General features: G+C 32.8%; 1 protein-coding gene and 11 non-coding genes across 12 annotated transcripts; 11 read left to right on the top strand and 1 right to left on the bottom strand.

The window, feature by feature from the left end:
* The first annotated feature begins 404 nt into the window (after positions 1–404).
* Positions 405–626, top strand: LOC143073864 (small nucleolar RNA U3). The gene has a single exon (XR_012977637.1). It is a non-coding gene; the product is annotated as a small nucleolar RNA U3 (small nucleolar RNA).
* Positions 627–1,289: 663 nt separating this feature from the next.
* On the top strand, positions 1,290–1,511 carry LOC143073916 (small nucleolar RNA U3). The gene has a single exon (XR_012977687.1). It is a non-coding gene; the product is annotated as a small nucleolar RNA U3 (small nucleolar RNA).
* A 663-nt stretch (positions 1,512–2,174) lies between these two features.
* LOC143073863 (small nucleolar RNA U3) lies at positions 2,175–2,396 on the top strand. Its single transcript, XR_012977636.1, has one exon. It is a non-coding gene; the product is annotated as a small nucleolar RNA U3 (small nucleolar RNA).
* Positions 2,397–3,059: 663 nt separating this feature from the next.
* Positions 3,060–3,281, top strand: LOC143073917 (small nucleolar RNA U3). Its single transcript, XR_012977688.1, has one exon. It is a non-coding gene; the product is annotated as a small nucleolar RNA U3 (small nucleolar RNA).
* Positions 3,282–3,944: 663 nt separating this feature from the next.
* LOC143073935 (small nucleolar RNA U3) lies at positions 3,945–4,166 on the top strand. The gene has a single exon (XR_012977705.1). It is a non-coding gene; the product is annotated as a small nucleolar RNA U3 (small nucleolar RNA).
* Positions 4,167–4,831: 665 nt separating this feature from the next.
* Positions 4,832–5,053, top strand: LOC143073861 (small nucleolar RNA U3). The gene has a single exon (XR_012977634.1). It is a non-coding gene; the product is annotated as a small nucleolar RNA U3 (small nucleolar RNA).
* Positions 5,054–5,716: 663 nt separating this feature from the next.
* On the top strand, positions 5,717–5,938 carry LOC143073928 (small nucleolar RNA U3). The gene has a single exon (XR_012977698.1). It is a non-coding gene; the product is annotated as a small nucleolar RNA U3 (small nucleolar RNA).
* Positions 5,939–6,601: 663 nt separating this feature from the next.
* Positions 6,602–6,823, top strand: LOC143073934 (small nucleolar RNA U3). Its single transcript, XR_012977704.1, has one exon. It is a non-coding gene; the product is annotated as a small nucleolar RNA U3 (small nucleolar RNA).
* Positions 6,824–7,488: 665 nt separating this feature from the next.
* LOC143073860 (small nucleolar RNA U3) lies at positions 7,489–7,710 on the top strand. The gene has a single exon (XR_012977633.1). It is a non-coding gene; the product is annotated as a small nucleolar RNA U3 (small nucleolar RNA).
* A 663-nt stretch (positions 7,711–8,373) lies between these two features.
* LOC143073926 (small nucleolar RNA U3) lies at positions 8,374–8,595 on the top strand. The gene has a single exon (XR_012977697.1). It is a non-coding gene; the product is annotated as a small nucleolar RNA U3 (small nucleolar RNA).
* Positions 8,596–9,258: 663 nt separating this feature from the next.
* Positions 9,259–9,480, top strand: LOC143073859 (small nucleolar RNA U3). Its single transcript, XR_012977632.1, has one exon. It is a non-coding gene; the product is annotated as a small nucleolar RNA U3 (small nucleolar RNA).
* Positions 9,481–15,363: 5,883 nt separating this feature from the next.
* Positions 15,364–23,451, bottom strand: LOC143072855 (somatostatin receptor type 4-like). Its single transcript, XM_076247973.1, has 3 exons — positions 22,561–23,451; positions 17,537–17,604; positions 15,364–17,091 (listed from the first exon to the last, which is right to left on the bottom strand). Exons 1-3 carry the CDS (start codon positions 22,628–22,630, stop codon positions 16,207–16,209), a joined length of 1,023 nt encoding a protein of 340 aa, XP_076104088.1. The 5' UTR covers positions 22,631–23,451; the 3' UTR covers positions 15,364–16,206.
* Positions 23,452–23,880: the final 429 nt, after the last annotated feature.

The raw sequence follows: 23,880 nt of genomic DNA, 5'->3' as shown, positions 1-23,880 counted from the left end.
ATATATATTATACATGTAGGTTGCACTTTTTAAATGTAGCTGATGTATATACAACACCTCTTTTTGACCTAATATTGTGGTTATTTGTTTAAACTACTTAATTTTGTTACCAAAAATATGCTTTTGTACTAGACTTAGGATTGTCATAGTCATAGTAATAATTTGGTTATTTCCCCTTGAACGTACGTGTTTTACATATATACCGTAACGTTTAAAACTCAAAAGCTGAATGAAAATCCTGCTATATTTTCTTCTTCTGTATTTGATTACGTTTCAAAATTACAATTGCAACTTGGTATTGTGTGCGTTTTTACACGTAATCATGTAATAAGAAAAAATACTATTAACCTTATTTTACTGAACATATCACATTTGTAAAACTCATGTAGCGATCCTGCGCGGGTAAGATCATACTTTTAGGGATCATTTCTATAGTATGTATCGCCGGGACGTCAGATAACTCTGACTGGACCTAAACCCACGATGAAGAGAAATAGCGTTTTCTTCTGAGCGTGAAGCTGACCGAGACTGTCTCTAGCTTGGTGAGACACGGTCTTCGGTCATTGATGACCGTTCCTCTCCCTCTTAAGTGGGGAGTTGGAGGAAGGAAACGCATTCTGAGTGGTAAAAAAATAAATAATAAAATCATCTTGCTTTTAAAAGTATTCGTATTTCCACATCTATAACTTTAGACCATATAGAAATAATCAAACTCCAGAAAAGTCCTTTCAGGTATTATATCTTCTCAGAATTACTTTTTCTCATGATAACAATTCAAGTCCGCAAAGTTTTATTTTTTAATTTTATTGGGATGTCTTATAGCTACACAATTTAAACTAACTTTATTTCGCTGCAATTCTAAATTTTCAAGTTGACCATTTATAGATATATATTATACATGTAGGTTGCACTTTTTAAATGTAGCTGATGTATATACAACACCTCTTTTTGACCTAATATTGTGGTTATTTGTTTAAACTACTTAATTTTGTTACCAAAAATATGCTTTTGTACTAGACTTAGGATTGTCATAGTCATAGTAATAATTTGGTTATTTCCCCTTGAACGTACGTGTTTTACATATATACCGTAACGTTTAAAACTCAAAAGCTGAATGAAAATCCTGCTATATTTTCTTCTTCTGTATTTGATTACGTTTCAAAATTACAATTGCAACTTGGTATTGTGTGCGTTTTTACACGTAATCATGTAATAAGAAAAAATACTATTAACCTTATTTTACTGAACATATCACATTTGTAAAACTCATGTAGCGATCCTGCGCGGGTAAGATCATACTTTTAGGGATCATTTCTATAGTATGTATCGGCGGGACGTCAGATAACTCTGACTGGACCTAAACCCACGATGAAGAGAAATAGCGTTTTCTTCTGAGCGTGAAGCTGACCGAGACTGTCTCTAGCTTGGTGAGACACGGTCTTCGGTCATTGATGACCGTTCCTCTCCCTCTTAAGTGGGGAGTTGGAGGAAGGAAACGCATTCTGAGTGGTAAAAAAATAAATAATAAAATCATCTTGCTTTTAAAAGTATTCGTATTTCCACATCTATAACTTTAGACCATATAGAAATAATCAAACTCCAGAAAAGTCCTTTCAGGTATTATATCTTCTCAGAATTACTTTTTCTCATGATAACAATTCAAGTCCGCAAAGTTTTATTTTTTAATTTTATTGGGATGTCTTATAGCTAGACAATTTAAACTAACTTTATTTCGCTGCAATTCTAAATTTTCAAGTTGACCATTTATAGATATATATTATACATGTAGGTTGCACTTTTTAAATGTAGCTGATGTATATACAACACCTCTTTTTGACCTAATATTGTGGTTATTTGTTTAAACTACTTAATTTTGTTACCAAAACTATGCTTTTGTACTAGACTTAGGATTGTCATAGTCATAGTAATAATTTGGTTATTTCCCCTTGAACGTACGTGTTTTACATATATACCGTAACGTTTAAAACTCAAAAGCTGAATGAAAATCCTGCTATATTTTCTTCTTCTGTATTTGATTACGTTTCAAAATTACAATTGCAACTTGGTATTGTGTGCGTTTTTACACGTAATCATGTAATAAGAAAAAATACTATTAACCTTATTTTACTGAACATATCACATTTGTAAAACTCATGTAGAGATCCTGCGCGGGTAAGATCATACTTTTAGGGATCATTTCTATAGTATGTATCGCCGGGACGTCAGATAACTCTGACTGGACCTAAACCCACGATGAAGAGAAATAGCGTTTTCTTCTGAGCGTGAAGCTGACCGAGACTGTCTCTAGCTTGGTGAGACACGGTCTTCGGTCATTGATGACCGTTCCTCTCCCTCTTAAGTGGGGAGTTGGAGGAAGGAAACGCATTCTGAGTGGTAAAAAAATAAATAATAAAATCATCTTGCTTTTAAAAGTATTCGTATTTCCACATCTATAACTTTAGACCATATAGAAATAATCAAACTCCAGAAAAGTCCTTTCAGGTATTATATCTTCTCAGAATTACTTTTTCTCATGATAACAATTCAAGTCCGCAAAGTTTTATTTTTTAATTTTATTGGGATGTCTTATAGCTAGACAATTTAAACTAACTTTATTTCGCTGCAATTCTAAATTTTCAAGTTGACCATTTATAGATATATATTATACATGTAGGTTGCACTTTTTAAATGTAGCTGATGTATATACAACACCTCTTTTTGACCTAATATTGTGGTTATTTGTTTAAACTACTTAATTTTGTTACCAAAAATATGCTTTTGTACTAGACTTAGGATTGTCATAGTCATAGTAATAATTTGGTTATTTCCCCTTGAACGTACGTGTTTTACATATATACCGTAACGTTTAAAACTCAAAAGCTGAATGAAAATCCTGCTATATTTTCTTCTTCTGTATTTGATTACGTTTCAAAATTACAATTGCAACTTGGTATTGTGTGCGTTTTTACACGTAATCATGTAATAAGAAAAAATACTATTAACCTTATTTTACTGAACATATCACATTTGTAAAACTCATGTAGCGATCCTGCGCGGGTAAGATCATACTTTTAGGGATCATTTCTATAGTATGTATCGCCGGGACGTCAGATAACTCTGACTGGACCTAAACCCACGATGAAGAGAAATAGCGTTTTCTTCTGAGCGTGAAGCTGACCGAGACTGTCTCTAGCTTGGTGAGACACGGTCTTCGGTCATTGATGACCGTTGCTCTCCCTCTTAAGTGGGGAGTTGGAGGAAGGAAACGCATTCTGAGTGGTAAAAAAATAAATAATAAAATCATCTTGCTTTTAAAAGTATTCGTATTTCCACATCTATAACTTTAGACCATATAGAAATAATCAAACTCCAGAAAAGTCCTTTCAGGTATTATATCTTCTCAGAATTACTTTTTCTCATGATAACAATTCAAGTCCGCAAAGTTTTATTTTTTAATTTTATTGGGATGTCTTATAGCTACACAATTTAAACTAACTTTATTTCGCTGCAATTCTAAATTTTCAAGTTGACCATTTATAGATATATATTATACATGTAGGTTGCACTTTTTAAATGTAGCTGATGTATATACAACACCTCTTTTTGACCTAATATTGTGGTTATTTGTTTAAACTACTTAATTTTGTTACCAAAAATATGCTTTTGTACTAGACTTAGGATTGTCATAGTCATAGTAATAATTTGGTTATTTCCCCTTGAACGTACGTGTTTTACATATATACCGTAACGTTTAAAACTCAAAAGCTGAATGAAAATCCTGCTATATTTTCTTCTTCTGTATTTGATTACGTTTCAAAATTACAATTGCAACTTGGTATTGTGTGCGTTTTTACACGTAATCATGTAATAAGAAAAAATACTATTAACCTTATTTTACTGAACATATCACATTTGTAAAACTCATGTAGAGATCCTGCGCGGGTAAGATCATACTTTTAGGGATCATTTCTATAGTATGTATCGCCGGGACGTCAGATAACTCTGACTGGACCTAAACCCACGATGAAGAGAAATAGCGTTTTCTTCTGAGCGTGAAGCTGACCGAGACTGTCTCTAGCTTGGTGAGACACGGTCTTCGGTCATTAATAACCGTTCCTCTCCCTCTTAAGTGGGGAGTTGGAGGAAGGAAACGCATTCTGAGTGGTAAAAAAATAAATAATAAAATCATCTTGCTTTTAAAAGTATTCGTATTTCCACATCTATAACTTTAGACCATATAGAAATAATCAAACTCCAGAAAAGTCCTTTCAGGTATTATATCTTCTCAGAATTACTTTTTCTCATGATAACAATTCAAGTCCGCAAAGTTTTATTTTTTAATTTTATTGGGATGTCTTATAGCTACACAATTTAAACTAACTTTATTTCGCTGCAATTCTAAATTTTCAAGTTGACCATTTATAGATATATATTATACATGTAGGTTGCACTTTTTAAATGTAGCTGATGTATATACAACACCTCTTTTTGACCTAATATTGTGGTTATTTGTTTAAACTACTTAATTTTGTTACCAAAAATATGCTTTTGTACTAGACTTAGGATTGTCATAGTCATAGTAATAATTTGGTTATTTCCCCTTGAACGTACGTGTTTTACATATATATACCGTAACGTTTAAAACTCAAAAGCTGAATGAAAATCCTGCTATATTTTCTTCTTCTGTATTTGATTACGTTTCAAAATTACAATTGCAACTTGGTATTGTGTGCGTTTTTACACGTAATCATGTAATAAGAAAAAATACTATTAACCTTATTTTACTGAACAAATCACATTTGTAAAACTCATGTAACGATCCTGCGCGGGTAAGATCATACTTTTAGGGATCATTTCTATAGTATGTATCGCCGGGACGTCAGATAACTCTGACTGGACCTAAACCCACGATGAAGAGAAATAGCGTTTTCTTCTGAGCGTGAAGCTGACCGAGACTGTCTCTAGCTTGGTGAGACACGGTCTTCGGTCATTGATGACCGTTCCTCTCCCTCTTAAGTGGGGAGTTGGAGGAAGGAAACGCATTCTGAGTGGTAAAAAAATAAATAATAAAATCATCTTGCTTTTAAAAGTATTCGTATTTCCACATCTATAACTTTAGACCATATAGAAATAATCAAACTCCAGAAAAGTCCTTTCAGGTATTATATCTTCTCAGAATTACTTTTTCTCATGATAACAATTCAAGTCCGCAAAGTTTTATTTTTTAATTTTATTGGGATGTCTTATAGCTAGACAATTTAAACTAACTTTATTTCGCTGCAATTCTAAATTTTCAAGTTGACCATTTATAGATATATATTATACATGTAGGTTGCACTTTTTAAATGTAGCTGATGTATATACAACACCTCTTTTTGACCTAATATTGTGGTTATTTGTTTAAACTACTTAATTTTGTTACCAAAAATATGCTTTTGTACTAGACTTAGGATTGTCATAGTCATAGTAATAATTTGGTTATTTCCCCTTGAACGTACGTGTTTTACATATATACCGTAACGTTTAAAACTCAAAAGCTGAATGAAAATCCTGCTATATTTTCTTCTTCTGTATTTGATTACGTTTCAAAATTACAATTGCAACTTGGTATTGTGTGCGTTTTTACACGTAATCATGTAATAAGAAAAAATACTATTAACCTTATTTTACTGAACATATCACATTTGTAAAACTCATGTAGCGATCCTGCGCGGGTAAGATCATACTTTTAGGGATCATTTCTATAGTATATATCGCCGGGACGTCAGATAACTCTGACTGGACCTAAACCCACGATGAAGAGAAATAGCGTTTTCTTCTGAGCGTGAAGCTGACCGAGACTGTCTCTAGCTTGATGAGACACGGTCTTCGGTCATTGATGACCGTTCCTCTCCCTCTTAAGTGGGGAGTTGGAGGAAGGAAACGCATTCTGAGTGGTAAAAAAATAAATAATAAAATCATCTTGCCTTTAAAAGTATTCGTATTTCCACATCTATAACTTTAGACCATATAGAAATAATCAAACTCCAGAAAAGTCCTTTCAGGTATTATATCTTCTCAGAATTACTTTTTCTCATGATAACAATTCAAGTCCGCAAAGTTTTATTTTTTAATTTTATTGGGATGTCTTATAGCTACACAATTTAAACTAACTTTATTTCGCTGCAATTCTAAATTTTCAAGTTGACCATTTATAGATATATATTATACATGTAGGTTGCACTTTTTAAATGTAGCTGATGTATATACAACACCTCTTTTTGACCTAATATTGTGGTTATTTGTTTAAACTACTTAATTTTGTTACCAAAAATATGCTTTTGTACTAGACTTAGGATTGTCATAGTCATAGTAATAATTTGGTTATTTCCCCTTGAACGTACGTGTTTTACATATATACCGTAACGTTTAAAACTCAAAAGCTGAATGAAAATCCTGCTATATTTTCTTCTTCTGTATTTGATTACGTTTCAAAATTACAATTGCAACTTGGTATTGTGTGCGTTTTTACACGTAATCATGTAATAAGAAAAAATACTATTAACCTTATTTTACTGAACATATCACATTTGTAAAACTCATGTAACGATCCTGCGCGGGTAAGATCATACTTTTAGGGATCATTTCTATAGTATGTATCGCCGGGACGTCAGATAACTCTGACTGGACCTAAACCCACGATGAAGAGAAATAGCGTTTTCTTCTGAGCGTGAAGCTGACCGAGACTGTCTCTAGCTTGGTGAGACACGGTCTTCGGTCATTAATAACCGTTCCTCTCCCTCTTAAGTGGGGAGTTGGAGGAAGGAAACGCATTCTGAGTGGTAAAAAAATAAATAATAAAATCATCTTGCTTTTAAAAGTATTCGTATTTCCACATCTATAACTTTAGACCATATAGAAATAATCAAACTCCAGAAAAGTCCTTTCAGGTATTATATCTTCTCAGAATTACTTTTTCTCATGATAACAATTCAAGTCCGCAAAGTTTTATTTTTTAATTTTATTGGGATGTCTTATAGCTACACAATTTAAACTAACTTTATTTCGCTGCAATTCTAAATTTTCAAGTTGACCATTTATAGATATATATTATACATGTAGGTTGCACTTTTTAAATGTAGCTGATGTATATACAACACCTCTTTTTGACCTAATATTGTGGTTATTTGTTTAAACTACTTAATTTTGTTACCAAAAATATGCTTTTGTACTAGACTTAGGATTGTCATAGTCATAGTAATAATTTGGTTATTTCCCCTTGAACGTACGTGTTTTACATATATATACCGTAACGTTTAAAACTCAAAAGCTGAATGAAAATCCTGCTATATTTTCTTCTTCTGTATTTGATTACGTTTCAAAATTACAATTGCAACTTGGTATTGTGTGCGTTTTTACACGTAATCATGTAATAAGAAAAAATACTATTAACCTTATTTTACTGAACAAATCACATTTGTAAAACTCATGTAACGATCCTGCGCGGGTAAGATCATACTTTTAGGGATCATTTCTATAGTATGTATCGCCGGGACGTCAGATAACTCTGACTGGACCTAAACCCACGATGAAGAGAAATAGCGTTTTCTTCTGAGCGTGAAGCTGACCGAGACTGTCTCTAGCTTGGTGAGACACGGTCTTCGGTCATTGATGACCGTTCCTCTCCCTCTTAAGTGGGGAGTTGGAGGAAGGAAACGCATTCTGAGTGGTAAAAAAATAAATAATAAAATCATCTTGCTTTTAAAAGTATTCGTATTTCCACATCTATAACTTTAGACCATATAGAAATAATCAAACTCCAGAAAAGTCCTTTCAGGTATTATATCTTCTCAGAATTACTTTTTCTCATGATAACAATTCAAGTCCGCAAAGTTTTATTTTTTAATTTTATTGGGATGTCTTATAGCTAGACAATTTAAACTAACTTTATTTCGCTGCAATTCTAAATTTTCAAGTTGACCATTTATAGATATATATTATACATGTAGGTTGCACTTTTTAAATGTAGCTGATGTATATACAACACCTCTTTTTGACCTAATATTGTGGTTATTTGTTTAAACTACTTAATTTTGTTACCAAAAATATGCTTTTGTACTAGACTTAGGATTGTCATAGTCATAGTAATAATTTGGTTATTTCCCCTTGAACGTACGTGTTTTACATATATACCGTAACGTTTAAAACTCAAAAGCTGAATGAAAATCCTGCTATATTTTCTTCTTCTGTATTTGATTACGTTTCAAAATTACAATTGCAACTTGGTATTGTGTGCGTTTTTACACGTAATCATGTAATAAGAAAAAATACTATTAACCTTATTTTACTGAACATATCACATTTGTAAAACTCATGTAGCGATCCTGCGCGGGTAAGATCATACTTTTAGGGATCATTTCTATAGTATATATCGCCGGGACGTCAGATAACTCTGACTGGACCTAAACCCACGATGAAGAGAAATAGCGTTTTCTTCTGAGCGTGAAGCTGACCGAGACTGTCTCTAGCTTGATGAGACACGGTCTTCGGTCATTGATGACCGTTCCTCTCCCTCTTAAGTGGGGAGTTGGAGGAAGGAAACGCATTCTGAGTGGTAAAAAAATAAATAATAAAATCATCTTGCCTTTAAAAGTATTCGTATTTCCACATCTATAACTTTAGACCATATAGAAATAATCAAACTCCAGAAAAGTCCTTTCAGGTATTATATCTTCTCAGAATTACTTTTTCTCATGATAACAATTCAAGTCCGCAAAGTTTTATTTTTTAATTTTATTGGGATGTCTTATAGCTACACAATTTAAACTAACTTTATTTCGCTGCAATTCTAAATTTTCAAGTTGACCATTTATAGATATATATTATACATGTAGGTTGCACTTTTTAAATGTAGCTGATGTATATACAACACCTCTTTTTGACCTAATATTGTGGTTATTTGTTTAAACTACTTAATTTTGTTACCAAAAATATGCTTTTGTACTAGACTTAGGATTGTCATAGTCATAGTAATAATTTGGTTATTTCCCCTTGAACGTACGTGTTTTACATATATACCGTAACGTTTAAAACTCAAAAGCTGAATGAAAATCCTGCTATATTTTCTTCTTCTGTATTTGATTACGTTTCAAAATTACAATTGCAACTTGGTATTGTGTGCGTTTTTACACGTAATCATGTAATAAGAAAAAATACTATTAACCTTATTTTACTGAACATATCACATTTGTAAAACTCATGTAACGATCCTGCGCGGGTAAGATCATACTTTTAGGGATCATTTCTATAGTATGTATCGCCGGGACGTCAGATAACTCTGACTGGACCTAAACCCACGATGAAGAGAAATAGCGTTTTCTTCTGAGCGTGAAGCTGACCGAGACTGTCTCTAGCTTGGTGAGACACGGTCTTCGGTCATTGATGACCGTTCCTCTCCCTCTTAAGTGGGGAGTTGGAGGAAGGAAACGCATTCTGAGTGGTAAAAAAATAAATAATAAAATCATCTTGCTTTTAAAAGTATTCGTATTTCCACATCTATAACTTTAGACCATATAGAAATAATCAAACTCCAGAAAAGTCCTTTCAGGTATTATATCTTCTCAGAATTACTTTTTCTCATGATAACAATTCAAGTCCGCAAAGTTTTATTTTTTAATGTTATTGGGATGTCTTATAGCTACACAATTTAAACTAACTTTATTTCGCTGCAATTCTAAATTTTCAAGTTGACCATTTATAGATATATATTATACATGTAGGTTGCACTTTTTAAATGTAGCTGATGTATATACAACACCTCTTTTTGACCTAATATTGTGGTTAGGGAGCTACCATTTGATTTTTATGGGGGGGCTAGGATGAAATTTGAAAAAAATAGGCAGGACAGGAGTTTTGAGTAAAAAAAAAGGCAGGTTGAGACACTTTGCAAAAAAAAAGGCAGGATGACAATTTAGGTAAAAAAAGTCAGGATAAACTAATAAAAAAAAAGGCAGGACCGAATAGAGTGAAAAATAAAAAGGCAGGACAGAGATTACAACTAAAAAAAAAATGCAGGACAAAATATTTCATCCTAGCCCCCCCATAAAAATCAAATGGTAGCTCCCTTATTTGTTTAAACTACTTAATTTTGTTACCAAAAATATGCTTTTGTACTAGACTTAGGATTGTCATAGTCATAGTAATAATTTGGTTATTTCCCCTTGAACGTACGTGTTTTACATATATACCGTAACGTTTAAAACTCAAAAGCTGAATGAAAATCCTGCTATATTTTCTTCTTCTGTATTTGATTACGTTTCAAAATTACAATTGCAACTTGGTATTGTGTGCGTTTTTACACGTAATCATGTAATAAGAAAAAATACTATTAACCTTATTTTACTGGCAGGAGGGGAAACATTTCACCTGATGGCACATCGGAAAGCACAGAAATGCACATTTTAAGATATAATTTACCACAATTCTTCCTTTTATGTTCTTGTTTTAGTTTTTAAGGTAAACAATCTGCTAGGAATGCAATTGATGTTTATTTTATTGTTTGCTGTCCTTAGCAACCAAATATACACATTTTGACACTTAGACATGTTGCGGTCTTAAATTTGTACTCCGTTAGCATCGCCCTTGTAACCAAAGATTGCGCTTTATATGATATCCTCAGAATGTATCGCTTTATATTTTTGAATACGAATAAGTCAAAAAAAAACATTTTTAGCTGGATTTGATATTATAATTTGGCATTAATTAAATTTAATGATGCCAGTACTGTTAGAAATTTATACCCTGCTTGAGAGCTTCTAAACCAAGGTTAGGAATGCTATTTACAGCAAAATTGACCTATAAGTCCTTTCAAATACCTAAAAATTGTACAATTTGTCCTCTTTTAAGGTAATTTTATGATTTTAAATTAAAAAAAGGGAAAAGTTTTAGAAATTTACCCCAAAAATGAGACAGACTTGAAGTTTTTCACTATGATCCAGCATTTATTTTTAAATCACTTTTTGTCGCGTTTGAACATCAACTGCTAACCTTCATAAAATCTTTATTACTGAACCAATTTTAAAAACTAAGGTACCATTTTCATCGTAACAGCCAGTAGAACACAGAAAATATAATAAAAATTGAGGCAGGAGGGGAAAAATTTCACCTTAATTAAGGTAGCACTCCACAGTTAGGTGTGTAGTTTCGCATTTTGGCCCCTGGGGATTTTTCAAATATGAGAGCTAGTGTGCAATAAAATTCAATTTTGGATAGCTGAGTATTAAAACAGCCTTTGTATTGGGTTTATATGAACATCAAGGTTATGTAATGTATGTAATATAGGCTGTTTTCTGTATGACAGTCCGTATTTGCATGTCCATACCATACATTGGTCCGGCAATTATTGTTATGTTTTTTTCCGACTTTTTATGGCACGAACTTTGTGATTGGATTTTAGGAAAAATGAGGCGAAAGACACCCATTTTTTATTTGATCATTAGGAAGATTAATGTAAACAGTTTCTAAAAAGGTATCACTCAAAGGCATTGAAATTCTAGTTTGATCCAAATTTTGGGGGGATATGTGACATGTTCACCCCCCTTTTTGCAATATTTATGGTAAATAAATGCAGAATGTTGCCATGGATACACATAAAAGGAATTAATTTCCACCCTTTTAACTTTTGAAAATCAAATCTATGGAAGATACTGATTACATACATATGCACATGTACAACACAAACTGTTAGGTTAATGTATTAGATATCCAGGAATAAGAGATGATAAAATATTTTATGGCTCATTTTTAATTTTATTTTCTAACTGTGGAGTGCTACCATAAACACAGTTTTTGTCCAGCTATTGTAGAATTTTTTCGAAGTTTTGACAAAGTTAATGATATCTTTAAACGTTAACCACATACTGAACCTACATGTATATAGTTATAATATTGACACCGCCGCCGAAATTAAGAATCGAAATGTCTCGTTTCCCGACATAAATGTCAATGCATATCGGAACTTAGTACTTAATGGATTGCTTTAAAAATAAAAAGGAAAGTGAGTATAGAATTCACGGTAGATTTAGACTTTGACAGAAAATAAATAAATATAAAATATGATACTAATTTTAGCCAGTTTCATTCGAAATTACATGCCATTGAAGAAAGACTAAAAAGCCCGCTGATGTTCTGGTAACCAATTCTTTTAATTTTATTTAGATGATTTTTTTTACAAATTCAAGTGCGCGCCCGGGCGTTTTGACGTAAACGTAGCTACGTACATGACATTTAAGGGCATCTGATACAGTTTCTCGATATAATTTCATTTTTATAATTTTGAAATATGTTGTAGGCCTTGGCGAATTATAAAATAAAACACAAAATAAAAAATAGGTCACCGTGCTTGTTTTCGAGATAATTGAGGCTGAAAATTGGGGATTTGTGCAATTTTGAAAAAAAAAGTTAGGCAATGTTACAAAATTTTTGGAGCAGATATTCTTCGTCGTAAATAATTAAGATCGGGTTCAATCTGAAGCTGTGATAAGAGACAATAAGGGGAAAATAAATCCCTAAACGAATGACTACACAATTATTCAAGCCTTGTTTGACATTACTGACCTGGAGTCGATTTCACCAAAAATCTTACGACTAAGATTGATCGTAAGTATACTGATTTGTTCATGACTTTTATTTAGACCAATCTTAGTCGTAAGTTTTTTTTGTGAAACCGACTCCAGATGCTCAAAAGTGGTATTTTTTATAACCTAAAAATATGGAAATAAAGTGTTTTTGAAAATGTCATTTTTATCATTTTTCTGCATAAACTGCATTTTGTCATGCTTTCTCCAAATCTCAAATAAAAAATATATATCACCGTGCTGGATTTCATGATAAACACGATTTATCCTAAAAAAAATGCGTTCCCCCTTTTTAACCTCAACGTTAGCGCTAAAGTGCACGACGTCGCTGGCAGACAATTTCGACAAGTTACCGGCGACATTTTTCAGATGTATAGATATTGCTTGTAAAGAGCTACCCATAAACTGGTAATATTGTTTTCGGAAATAAAATCGTGTGAATCATACATACCTCTCTCTGTTTGCGGTCTAAGTGAGAAACATCTCAAGAAAAGTTATTACAGACTGTTGATAAATTTTACGGCTTTTGAAATAAAGACTCAGCAATTTAGAACTTGACATTCAGGTACATGTAGTGTACACACTCGTGTATTATTTTATACCATATGTTTACCTTTTGATGTTGTTTTTGTTTTGTTTTGTTTGGTGGGCTGCTGTTTCATTACAACACTCCTTAAAATATTTTATTCACGTACTAATCACTTTTTAAAATTTTTCACATTTATTCAAAAAACTTTTATTCGGGTCAATTATTACAATTGAATAAACTTAAGAGGCTCCTAAACATTTTAAAGTTCACTTGTATATACTTATTTCCACTGGATCACAACACAAAGGTTACTTACAAGAGGTCTTGTCCTGCAAACGGAACTTCTTTTTTGTAAATAAATTATGCCGTTAGTTTTCTCGTTTGAATTGTTTTACATTGTCATTTCGGGGCCTTCCATAGCTGGCTATGCGGTATAGACTTTGCTCATTGTTGAAGACCGTACGGTGACCTAAAGTTGTTAATTTCTGTTTCATGTTTTCTCTTGTGGAGAGATGCTCATTGACAACTAAACCACATCTTTTTTATGTTGTCAGAAAACAAAAACAAAATCTTATAAAGGAGAATCTTCAGTTTGCTAAAGGATGCTTTTAGCCAGACAGAGAAACTAAACCCCCCATCTTTGGGTTTGCTTTTGTTCCTCTCGCAACTTTCCACACTATACCCGCGTAAATTCCGATTTCAAAGCAAGTCACTTGTATAAACTTGTACTATTAAGAATAATTTAACTAACATGTAAAGTTTTAAGCAATAATTATAACAGTTTCTGATATACGGCGCGACATGTGAAAATCCCCTCTTTTTTTTTTATATTAAACTCAATAATTCTACAATAAAATTTAAGCAATAATCATAAATCGTTTTTGAGATACAGCGCGAACTGTGAAAAAAAAAACACCTTGTTTTAGTTACAAAGTTCCGAAACTCAAAAAGTTCACAAAAAAGTATACAGATCGTTTGACCATCATAAAAAACAACCATGGTAAGTTGAAATTTGGATATTATACTGTACCATGTTTAAGACGGACAGACGGACGCCGGACATTTGTATACCATAATACGTCCCGTCACAATTTTTACGGGCGTATAAAAATAGTGTTGGCTATTGCCTTTTGTTAGATAAAATACGTGGAGTAAATATGAACTTTGTTCTTTTATTAAAATTGTATCATTGTTAATATCAGCGGAATACCATTATGTATTTAACATAAATAAATTGAATAAAACGTTCAGTTAGGAAATGGACTTCGTCGTGTACCTAAATTTTCGGTATTAAAATACCGTTCAATTTGGTTTTCTGTGCTGTAATAAAATGTCAGAAAATCAGATCCGGACAAAATCATGGATGATGAATGAAAAAAAAATGATAATTGACATGCAATATATAATTATTAGTAACACCAAAAGGGTCAGTCAGTCTTGAGATTGCTCAGTTGAGGCTATACAATATTTTGTTGCAGATCTCACAGAAACAGTAATGTGTTTTATTTCTAATGATTGTATTAGGCTGTTAGAATCAAATGCACTAATATTAATGGTGTAGAAGTTAGCATGCGGGAGAAACCGAAATTGGAGCATTGAAAATCCACATTACGTTTCTTATTACGGAAAACTACACGCATTACGTCCAGCAAACGTTTTCGGGAATTCAAACGTTTAACGTCTAGCCTGGGGTCCTGGCTAATCTTGTACGACGCGCAGCTACATGTAGATATCGGGCCGGGATACCAGGCTAGTTTAACGTCGCGCCAAGAGTTAACTCCCTTGAAACTGTATCGGATTGAGTAATATTTCCTAAACGTCTTATTAACTAACTTTGAACCACTTTATGTTTTTCACATTGTTGCAGTTTCCATGGTTACGGTGGTCATCTTGAAAATTGAGATTGTCATTATAGTACAGTATTATCAATGTGTGTCAAGGCATCTACGAAAACTACAGCTGGACAAAAAATGTGAACTATATAATCGTAGAATAACAATTTGTGTCCCATTTCCAACGGGGTGACCTGATAAAACAACAACAAAAATAATAGGTAAATTAACACCTCATATAAATACATGCGAGTACCTCTAAGTTATTAAGGTGAACGGTACTTCATACATACCTTACAACCGAAAATATTAGTTATTTATGACAGCGAAGGTCAATGTAGACCACAATAAAGTCATACTGTACAACAAAATAAGAAAAAAATACTAATTAGTTGGAAATAAATACTTTTTCTATGATATTTCAAAAGGTAGTTTACGTCTTCCACATTGCGTTCACATATACATAAAAAGTCACATTTTTGATTGTTTATATAACTGTTTGGTGGTATTCTTCTAAATGGTACAATGAATGTGTAAAGTCTGACCATAGATATATATCAAATAATTTATTTTACTCTTCGGATGCTTAAATCATCATGAATATTTTAAAAAGTTTATCTTATTCCTATAGGTTAGACATAGTTCTATTAATATCACTTTTGAAAAAAATACTACATTTTTGTTATGGCTTGTTCCTTATAGTTTGACATAGCGAAATCAATACTAGTTTGAACAGTACGTGTCATATTCGACTTGTTCCTTGATTTAACCATGGACGTGTTATATTGGCGGTCATATATTGCCATGGTTTAACATAGTCATATCAATTCTAGTTTGAACTGTATGTGTCATTTGTTTGGCTTGTTCCTTGATTTGACATAGAACTATATCAATATCGGTTTTACATATATACATGTCATTGGCTTGTTCCTTGGTTTGACATAGTTCTGTCAATACCAGCTTTAACAACATGATGAGACTTGTTCCTTTGTTTTAGTATAGTTCTGTTAATACCAGTTTGAACAGTTTACGTAACGTATGTATACTTGTTCTTTGCCGTTTGACATAGTCATATCAATACCAGATATAACAAAATATGTCACTTATGTTTGGCTTGTTCCTTGGTTTGACATAGATATTATCTATACCGACTGTAACAACATGTTGTGGCTAGTTCTTTGGTTTGGCATAGTTCTATTAATACCAGTTTTAACAATATATCATATGTCAATTATGTTTGGCTTGTTCCTTGGTTTGACATAGTAATACCAGTTTGAACAGTATATGTCAGCCTTCTGCCATTAGTACATGCATCTTCAGTGCAACATTTACACATATCTTTAAATTCCTTTCTAAATTTTAAATTAAAATATCCATATATAATTGGATTTTGACATGTGTTCAATAATGCTATAATAATTGTGACCGTAAACTGACTCGATGTTATTTGGTTATAATTTACTGCAAGAAAACTTAATACAAAGAACGGTAACCACATTATTACGAACACGCATACAATGGCGGCAAACATTTTCACTAATCGTATTTGTTTTCTAGATGACGATTCACTTCTATGTTGACAAGCTGCAGTTGCTGACCTTTTAACTAATCTATAAATTTTATAATAATTCATTGTTATAACAAGCAAAGGAATAAGGAAAAACAGAACTCCCATAGAGGCCAAATATGCATCGATGTGGAAACCACGTGGCCATTCTATTCCACAAAAAGTTTTACTGGTGCCTTTTATAGTTGTTGACATTTTTGACTGAGCAAATGCAACTGGTATTGGAAAACATGCAGACAATATCCATACAAGGATAATACAAAACAGAGATATCTTGACGGTCATCTTTCGATTAGGAGAATACATTATGCATGTGTACCGCTCGATGCTGATCAACATCATAGTTAAGATAGAGCTAATCCCAGACAAGAACTGCATGAAGGTTACCAGCTTACAAATCTCGTCCCCGAAAATCCAGTCACTTGTAATTCTTGTCGTGGCGATGAATGGTATCCAAGATGCAAAAAGAAGGTCAGCTATAGCCAAGTTTGAAATGAAAAAGTTCGTGACGTTCCTCATTTTTTTACGCCTGTATACTGCAACAATTACCTGAAATTCAAAGCAATAAGGACTCGATAACATGAAGATTTATTTAAAGCAATAAGGAATCGATAACATGTATATCAAAAATTGTATGTGTAGTGACTTTGTTGCTAAATGTAAATTATTGGCTACTTTTAATACGCATGTTACTGTTGGACGTACCTTCATTCGAAACAATGCGGGTCATTAATAATATTCTACTAGTTACCCAAAGTGACTGAAAATCTGCTGCACTCAATATGCATTGCTACTATAGTATGAAGAGTGCTATGGCAAACAAAACAACAAAGGAAGGACAATAACACGGAGAATCAAAATGATGCGACATTCATAAGTTATTATATTTGCAACTGTTTCAAAGTCTGCAGTAAAAATTAAGCCTTTAAATCATATCAAATTCAGGAAAATTAAATGTTGCTGTTATATTTACTCTGCAAATATCTATACTCACCATAATATTTCCTGTAAATGCTGCTATCATTATTATAACAAGTATAATCACTTCTATTACTATTTGCCCTGGAAAAAAAAGAAGAAAAAAAAGTATAACTTTTAATGTTGCTTTTTATTTAATGGTTATAAACTTACACATGTTACAGTTGAATGGGTATATGATAATCACACTAATATACAACGACTGAATTTTGAAGTATAGTATATTTAGAGGTTGTTGTTTACATCTTTTGTTTTGGCTCTAAATACACTGACAGGCACTTGTCTCAGAAAAAATCCTATATACTTTCTTATAACAGGTATAAAGGGGAAAAAACTTCGGCAGGTGTCCCTGTCTAAATAGGATGGATACTAGCATTTGGCAATTATTTTACCACATCTTTTTTATTTTCAAATAACTGTATCTAAAGTTTGAGTAAACTGCCTTTTGGGGACATATGGTTTAAATCAAGTACAAATCGTATTGTATAAATGTAAAACACATTTCTAGAGTAACATCAGGTACACACTCGAGACTAAAAGCATTCGAAAGAATTCTGTAAACAAAAAGGCAGGACTATAACAGCTAAACCCGTCCTAGGCGGATATTACCAGTACGTTTACCCTTTGGAATTTATACAACAATACAACAGAGATACCGACCAAGTGGTTATCCTCGCTACAAATTCCGGTGGACCTCCTACGGCACCCATTAGTAGTTGAAGATTTGATTTCATTCAACAAACTAATTTATTGCCTGCGTATACGTGTCGCTTAGAACACGGCCATATACCATTTATGTGATTTGCTCTATCAGGGATGTTTGCAAAATTTCAGCGGAGGTAATTTCTTGGCATGCATATAAACATACCCCACTGATATTTTTTTTGCTATTGTTATGTACTCTGAAATTTTTTGTTGGGTGCCGTTCTTTGGTAAATTTCTAGGAAAAGGTTTAAAGAAAAATGATAATCAACTATAATGCAAATATGCTGATATGGCATATATCATTCAAACGTATGCACTTCAATATCGTAATTAATTTGGCCCTCAAACTGTTTGATGCGACAGCCACTGATGCACGAGTCTTATGCAGATGAAATACGCATTCGGTGTGAGCCATGGCTCCGTGTTGAAGGCCGTACATTATAATGGTTTACTTATTAAACTTGTTATTTGGATGGAGAGTTGTCTCATTGGCACTCACACCACATCTTCCTATATCTACCAAATGAATAAGCTTTTTAACATTTCCCTAGTTAGTTTTTACAACCAAAAGGTCAATGGTACGACTGGATGATATTTCATTTTTTTTACATTAGTGTGGTACTCTGGTGTTTGAACCATTTTCTGTAAATTTACGGTGTATCAGAACGTTGAATAATTCAATACGCTCTAACAAAGATGACATTATTGACCCAACTTTGTGATGTATTTGGTTTTCAATGCTCTTCCAGTTCATATCCAACTGTTAGAAGATGTTTTAACCACCACTAGTTAGTGATAGCTAGAGGTATAGAAGAAAAACGCATTCCGTATTGTGTACAAAATTATAAAACTGATATCTTTGATGGACACATTAAAGTTACATTTTGTATATTAGGTAGTTTCGTTGTTAAATGTATCATCTTAAAACACAGTTAAAATTAACAGACAAATTAAACAGACTGAAATATATTAATCATTACAAAATTAATAGAACAGTAGCAGATAAAAGCAATAACTCAGACAAACATAATAAATATTCGTTTGATGTTGTTAAATGCTGAGCTAATGATGTGCCGAAATGTTTACAATGAGGGAACTGGTTTTTGTTGTATTCGTGATATACAAAAAATGTGAAATAGAAACATTTTGGTGATACTGGCTACGTGACTTTGAACTTTGAATAACATACAAAAAACTGTACGCATATATCCTTTGATTTTCCTGGGTTTTAAGGGGGTTGAACATATTCATACAACTGGAGCTAGTATCCGGACAAACAAACAAGGGAAGATGAATGGGGAACAAAAAGACAAAGGGGCAGGTATCAGTCGGATAAATTCAAAGGTACCGAACAAACAAATAAGGAAAAGGGAAGTTGAATGGGGAAAAGGCAAAGGGGCAGGTATTATGGGTAGCAGTCGGATCATGAGTAAATTCAAAGGTATACCGAACAAACAAATACGGAAAAGGGCAGTTATCCGGGGAAAATAATGAAACAGACAAATTCAAAGAAAAGGCGCATGTATCTTCACCGATAAAGAAGGTTTTACGTATTAGTTATACACCGAGGGAAAGGTGTGTCTGGATAAGAAACCCGGTCCCGCCGTATTCCGAGGACTAACTTACATTCCATTCTAAACTCTATGTTGTTGACATTGATTATTAAATTAAAAAAAAAACCGATAGCATATATTTTATTGACAATATCAAACCATGATTTATAAGATTTTTGTTTTATTACATGAAACCCCACTGGTAACCTTTTTTGGTTATCTTCGTTCAAACTTTGACAAGTAAGTATATTTTTCCAATGTCAAGGTTGTTTTGCATATTCCAATTAAATTCTTGGGTTAATATGGATCAGCAGGTCAAAGTTGACTGTATCGTGTATTCACAGTACAAACACAAAATACGTCATGCTCCTTGTATACAGTTGTCAATATGGAAGGAGTTGAGACGGATGACATTTTTTGGCATTTGGTAGAAGAGACTAAAGATAAAGGCAATATTAAAACCCAAAGTACTTACCTGTACCAGTTTTATAAAGGTAATCATAACTATTTTTTTATCTTACGGTTTTATAGAAAAAAAGCTCCCCTCCTCTCGAGAATAAATAAATAGAGAATATCATATGGCTTTTTCAATATCGCATCCGTATCAACCCGAGTCACCAATATAATCCCAAGAGCTCTGCTCGAGGGATTATATTGGTTGAGGGTTGATATGGTGTGTGATATTGAAAAAGCCATATCATACACTTTATTATATACATATACCTCAAGTAGATGTTTTTATGTAACATGACGTCATACAGATTATAGGTTTGACATGACGTCATACAGATTAGGGATTTGAAAGCCTTTGCAACAGTGACTGCAATCGATGACGTGACGTCATACAGATTAAAGGTGTGATAAAGCTTTTGCAACCGTGCTGATATCGATATTATCACGGGTGGCTGATACAGCACGCTTGCCAATGATTGTATTACAAATACAATTTATCTGTATTTACTACTAAGTATATAATAAACATTCATATTCGGACCTACAAGGGGATAAGTGTGTCTGCAATAGAAACTCGACTACCTGCAGACACGCTCAGCATACAAAGATACAGATTTGATATTTTGTAACTCTCTTTTGGAGAGAGGGGCTGATCCAGCTGGGGTCCCAACCTATCAGAAAGGGGATGGAGTTCCAATCAGTCAAATTCATTGATCTTTTAAATCGGGTCCAACCCGCGGAACCCCTACCCCGAATCGGCCACTTGATAATGAGGGGGGGGGGGGGGGGGGTCCGAGAGTCAGAATTCCCTTTTTTAAGAATAGAAACATGACTGGGATAAAAATATTATTTTCAGCAAAGGAGTAATTAAAGGATTTTTTTTTTGTATTCAAAATAGATGCTTAATTTTTTTTTCGGTATTGGAATTTCCGAAAATGTTTTTTTTTAAATATCTTGAAATAATTTATAGTGAACAGTATTAGTAATTTCTTATGTTCATGCTATTTAAAGAATAATCAATTTCTATTGTTATGAATAACAATGGACTTTGTTTGCGGGCTGTAGAAGCAGGGTTTTCTAGAAACCCCGCTTGTTATACAGCCTGTTGTAAAAATCCAGTGTGTCTGCTCTATGGTAGGGTTGTTGTCTCTTTGGCACATTCCCCATTTCCATTCTCAATTTTATTATTCGTAACAATAGATCTATTCAATTTACACGTGTTTCAAAAATAGAAACTATGTAGTATAACAATAGAACTGGGGTGTAAGCACAACGAACACTTCAAATCTGTTCAAACAATCGAAATATGAAAATAAAATCACACAATATGTTCATTACAAAAATATATAATACATCTGATGATCACGTAAATTACATGCCAGAATAAACATAAGATACTCGGTAGATCAAAGGCTTTGTAGATCATATATTCTGTCCATGATAATTATAGTAAAAGCATCCAGTCCTATTGTTTTTATAACCGTAAATTGCAAAATCATAACGATATGACGCGAATCGACAATAATTGTTATAGCCATTATCTGCATACAATTAGATCGTGAAATGTGACAATAAAGAAAGCTAATAGAAAGATAAGTAAAAGTATTTTCAAACACGTACTCTCAAGTGGATATATGCTAAAATCCCCGATTAAACCTTAATTACTGATAAGCGTAATTTGTGTGGTCATTTTTGTTGTTTTCAGGGTCAGGTTTAGTTTACAGGGTCAGGTTTTAGTATTTTTCTGATTTGAAAGCCTGTCACATGTATGCAATATCCTGCTTTCTTTCAGATAGCTTAAAATTTATGTCAATTTCAATTGATAAAAACATTATTTATATTACTATTAAAATGGCCATCACGAACAGATAAGAAATATAAGCAGTGTTCCATCATAATTTGTTAACTTTTAGTATTGAGTTTATACATGTTGTGTATAAGAATTTTAGACTTTTAAAAAAAAGTAATTGTAATTTATAATAAAGAAAATCATTTCAAATTGTGGTACACATACATGTATATAAAATGCAATTATGCAGTGCATCTACAGGATTAATATACTATTTCAATATTTAAAAAAAAAACAATGGCTCAATGGGTAATATTTTTTTATGTAATAACTTCTCGTATGTGACAAAATAAAAACAAACAATTTCAAAGACATCACTACAGGCAAAACATTACTTTCAGTATTACCGCAGCTTTGAGGATGACCGAGGAGATTGTTGTCCTATAACATGACTATAAGCAGTATGATATTATAGTTAGTTATATCATTTGTTAAGTCTCTTTCTTATGGTTAAACTTTATTAATTCTTAAAGTACTTACCAGGCCATACTTGATCAAATTCCGACAGAAAAGTAAACACACTAGTATTTTCAAAAAATTCTTTTCCCATTTTGATTTTTTTATTTTCCAACTACACTATTAACAAGATTTGTCATCCACTGGTTGCATTAGTGGTTGATATTAGTACATTATCGTAAGTATAACAGAAGCAGGTTGGTTATTTGTTTACTTTCGATAAATTACAAAGATACCTCAAAGTACTTAATTTCCTCTACCTAAAAAGGATATCAGTCACAACACTCTGGGGTGTACTTCCAAGAATATTATCCACAAATCAATTATGATATTCAATAATTACCGATCTGTTATTAGAATCTATAAAGAAGAGCCAAGTCATCTAAAGACCAATGTCAACAAATAGCGAAACAGTCAACGTTACTCCATCATAATTAATATGGAAACGATGAATTGTGTAAAGAAATGAAATTCAATCAAGCAGTTATTTCCTGAAAATGAATCCCACATTGGTAAACATTGTAAATATCTCGACACATTTTTGTGGATTAACTAACGATCCTTGCTAGATAGAACGCCATTTTCTATATGAGACCTGTACATGACAAAGTTAGTTGAATTAATCAAATTGTTGCATTAAATAAATTTGATTATCTTCGCTCGATGACCAGAACAACGCGTTGTTGAAGGATGTTGTCGCATATAATTTTATTATCCAGGACTGTAATTAAATTATGTACATGTCCGTAATTATTCACCCATAATTTTTTTGACCTTTTCAATACTCTTAAAATTGTCCACTTGAAATGAACTTTTACAAGATTTACAACATTGTACTAAAATTAAGGGCAATCGATCAAGTCATAATTGCCTGGATAGGTCCTTAAGTCAACATATTTGATGTCACGTTAGCTCAATAAACAATATATCAATGTTCAAGATAATCCCTATGCTAATTATGGTGTTTTGCAAGTATAAATTGTAAAAAAAAAAATGTGACCGTATTTTAAAAGTACGGTGGTTGGACAAAAAATGTTCAATTTCAAGTCTTTCCTGTTTGAATTCCCTGTGATAAATATAAACGGACATCGGTTAACATACAATTGTTTATTAAATTAAGATAATAAAAAGGTTTTTACACATGATTGATGGCGCAATCCCTTCACATCCCTCCACTCACCATACCCTTTTTTTTAGCGGCGTAATTGTTCACCATAAAAATAACTATAACATTTGATTGAAAAGGCTTTAACAGCGCCAGATCCAGAACTTTTCATAAAAGGGGGCGCTGACTGACATAAGGGGGGCGCCCCTCCAGTGATGCTACAGTGCTTCCCTATATAA

The sequence above is a fragment of the Mytilus galloprovincialis genome, chromosome 4 (assembly GCF_965363235.1).
Source record: "Mytilus galloprovincialis chromosome 4, xbMytGall1.hap1.1, whole genome shotgun sequence".
Taxonomy (NCBI): domain Eukaryota; kingdom Metazoa; phylum Mollusca; class Bivalvia; order Mytilida; family Mytilidae; genus Mytilus; species Mytilus galloprovincialis.
The sequence above is the reverse complement of the archived record's forward strand: the minus strand, read 5'-3'. Positions and strand labels throughout refer to the sequence as shown.